The sequence below is a fragment of the Gossypium arboreum genome, chromosome 3 (assembly GCF_025698485.1).
Source record: "Gossypium arboreum isolate Shixiya-1 chromosome 3, ASM2569848v2, whole genome shotgun sequence".
Classification (NCBI taxonomy): Eukaryota; Viridiplantae; Streptophyta; class Magnoliopsida; order Malvales; family Malvaceae; genus Gossypium; species Gossypium arboreum.
The window spans coordinates 44,493,270-44,496,739 of record NC_069072.1 but is presented as its reverse complement, the minus strand read 5'-3'; the positions used below and the strand labels follow the sequence as shown (position 1 = coordinate 44,496,739).

The window sequence follows — 3,470 nt, the reverse complement described above, 5'->3', positions numbered from 1 at the left end:
ACTTGACATTAAATTATAAAGGAAGAGGAAAGAAAAACCATAGAAAAAAGAGAGAAATAATGTAAAATATAATAAAATAATTAAAATTTGTTTAAAGATTATATGATGTGAGAGTTTATTATTAGTTAGAATCTTTTAACTGAAATAATATTTTGGTGTAAAATAAGTAACAATAAAATAGTTTAGATACCACCTATGATTAATAAAAATTTTAGATATTAATTTAAAAAATATTATTTAGATACTAATTTGTGGTTAAACCTTTTAATTAACAAAAGTATGAAACTTGAAAAAAATAATTTAAATAACATTTGTGAAAAAAAAAATAGGGACGAAGATAATAAAAATGGCATGGTTTAGGTTTTTTATTTAATTTCATAAGAAATGATTGTATGAAACAGTGACGCCACGTTATCTGTATCCCTTTTCAATAATTTTATGTCGCATCAGTATTAAAATTCAAGATAATAATATTGATGTGGCGTAAAACTATTAAAAAATAATACAAATGACATGGCGTCACCGATTCATACAATCCTTTCTCTAATTTCGCTGGTTGATTTAAAGTTTGGCATTCCACTTTTCTATTTAAACTCAGCTCCTCGTCTCTTGTTCTCTAAACTCTCCATTTCCTTCCTCCTGATATCATACCATCCCTGTAAGCCAGGAATTGTGAAGTTCAACTCTTATTGAACACGCATCTCTGGCGAGGATGTCCCTGGAACATGGTTTTCTGTTGCTTCGATCGCCTTTGTTGAGCTTAGAAGCATTTCTATGGGTTCTTCTCTTGGTTGGAACCATTGCCTTGTGGCTTTCTCCGGGTGGGATTGCATGGGCTCGGTTCAGGTCCAAGACGAGTTTCTCCATTCCTGGTCCAGTTGGGTTACCACTACTGGGGTTACTCACAGTGTTCAATGGCTCCACTCCTCACCGTGTCCTTGCTAAGCTTGCTAAAACCCTCAACGCTGTGAAGTTGATGGTTTTTTCTGTCGGATTCACTCGGTTTATCATTTCTAGTGACCCTGAAACTGCAAGGGATATTCTCCACAACTCAGCTTTTGCTGATAGGCCAGTTAAGGAGTCAGCCTATGAGCTCTTGTTTCACAGGGCAATGGGTTTTGCTCCTTTCGGAGACTATTGGAGGAATTTGAGGCGTATTTCAGCTACCCATTTGTTTAGTCCCAAGAGAATTGCTGGCTTTGAAGGGTATAGGCGTGAGATTGGTATCAAGATGATGGATGAAATAAACGGTATAATGAAAGCAGGCGATGAGGTCCAGATTAAAAAGGTTCTGCATTTTGGGTCGTTGAACAATGTGATGGGGACTGTGTTTGGTAAGAAGTACGACTTTGAGAAGGTTGGCGAAGGGTACGAACTTGAGGAGCTGGTGAGTGAAGGGTATGAATTGCTGGGGATATTTAACTGGAGTGATCATTTCCCTCTAATTTGTTGGCTAGATTTGCAAGGTGTAAGGAAAAGGTGCAGGAATTTGGTTTCAAGAGTTAATGTTTTTGTCGGGAAAATCATAGAAGAGCATAGGCTGAAAAGGCTTAGTGAAGGCTTGAACGATGATAATTGTAATGTTGGGGAATTCGTTGATGTTTTGCTTGATTTGGAGAAACATGAGAAACTGGCTGACTCCGATATGATTGCTGTTTTATGGGTAAGATAAGAAACAACACTTGCCTGCCTCTTAATGAATTAGCTTTTGCTTTATTTTGTCGCGAGCTAGCTTTGCATTTTCATCACTCTGCATGGTTTTGCAGGAGATGATTTTCAGGGGTACTGACACTGTGGCGATCTTGCTTGAATGGATTTTGGCGAGAATGGTTCTACACCCAGAAGTTCAAGCAAAGGCTCAAGCTGAGATTGATTCTGTTGTTTGGAAATCAAAGCATGTCTCAGACTCGGACATTCATAATCTGCCTTACCTTCAGGCCATTGTGAAAGAGACTCTTAGGGTGCATCCACCAGGGCCTCTTCTCTCATGGGCTCGCCTTGCCATCCATGATGTTCATGTTGGTGATTATTTCGTTCCAGCAGGAACTACAGCAATGGTGAACATGTGGGCAATCACTCATGATGAAAAACTGTGGGAGGAGCAAGAAAGGTTCAAGCCAGAGCGCTTCATGGAAGAAGATATTAGCATTTTGGGGTGTGATCTTAGGTTGGCCCCTTTTGGTTCTGGTAGGAGGGTTTGCCCAGGGAAAGCCATGGGTTTGGCCACTGTTCATCTCTGGTTGGCTCAGTTGCTTCAACGTTTCAAATGGATTCCATCTGAAAACAGAAACGTGGACTTGACTGAACATTTGAAACTGTCCTTGGAAATGAAGAACCCACTGGTTTGCAGGGCAATACCAAGGGTTCCCTGAACTCACTTTTGGTTTGCTTTGGCTTGGTGTTTACTTTTATGCTGTGATGTTTCGTGACAGGATGGATGTTTGTTGCATTAATTTAGGGTTTCCTGTTTTAGCTCTAGATAAGTTTTCCTGGAAGTGGACTTGAAACAAGGTGTACGATCTCGTAGTGGTAGCTACTATTTTATCTTTTTTATTAACGTAGTTTGGTGTGATAGCTAATGAACAATCTTCTGCTGTTGTACACGTCCGTTGTTATGTTGCTTGTTTCACGTTGTAGAATGTTAATATATATGCACATTGCTAGTTTGCTACTGGTTTTTGAAAGGAATTAATATCCATGCATCTAAGTTTCGAGGACCTTGAACCATAAATAAATATGAAATGGTGGTCTCTTAATATCTACCGGTGAAGATGTTTTAACTTGTTTATATCTATTCTATATTTATACTATATAATGACCCACTTAGAAAATACATAAACATTAATGAAATTTTTTATTTATTCTAACTTACCTTGGTGACTCTTTCTTTGGATTGCATTAGTTGAATTAAAGAAATTTATGTTAGCACAGATAAATAGCGTGTTTCATAAATTGAAAACAATCAAAGTGAATAGATATTCTTAATTGTGTTATAAAAAAGAAAAAATAAATATTGAAGAATAATAAATTAGCTTTCAAACTACAATTAGTACTACAAACTAATAATATTATTCAAGTGCATAATTAGTAGTACACACATGATGACTACAATATTGTCCAAGTGCATTACTAGTATTACACCATATAATTAGTACTACACCACATTAAAACATCAATATTTTTAACCTTGAGAAAGTTTTTGAAGCCAATTTTTTCTATACTTCGTACTTTTAGCAAAGAAAACTTTGACATCGAATTCACAATCCATAAGATAATCGAACATACTACAAAAGAAGTCATCAACAAATCCTTCCTCCTCCATCGACATCACTTCTCCGTAAAGAAGTGGTGTCTTATCCTCAGTAAATTTTTCTAATGCATTAGCAATTTTACCAAGTTGTTCACTCACAAATTTAATTTTTTCATCAATGACACTTTCTTGAGTATTTTTCTTTTATGTTTAGATGTGC

The 3,470-nt window shown here is 36.4% G+C and overlaps 1 protein-coding gene across 1 annotated transcript; it reads left to right on the top strand.

Moving 5' to 3' along the window:
• The first annotated feature begins 624 nt into the window (after positions 1 to 624).
• On the top strand, positions 625 to 2,688 carry LOC108474993 (cytochrome P450 78A5-like). The gene is made up of 2 exons (XM_017777015.2): positions 625 to 1,663; positions 1,767 to 2,688. The coding sequence occupies exons 1-2, from the start codon at positions 713 to 715 to the stop codon at positions 2,370 to 2,372; spliced, it is 1,557 nt and encodes a 518-aa protein (XP_017632504.1). The 5' UTR covers positions 625 to 712; the 3' UTR covers positions 2,373 to 2,688.
• The last annotated feature ends 782 nt before the right edge of the window (positions 2,689 to 3,470 follow it).

Bases quoted from the DNA above. Each gene is read 5' to 3' on its own strand.
- LOC108474993 (XM_017777015.2), top strand. From the start codon at position 713: ATGTCCCTGGAACATGGTTTTCTGTTGCTTCGATCGCCTTTGTTGAGC. The intron at 1,664-1,766 runs GTAAGATAAGAA...ATGGTTTTGCAG, and splicing joins ATATGATTGCTGTTTTATGG to GAGATGATTTTCAGGGGTAC.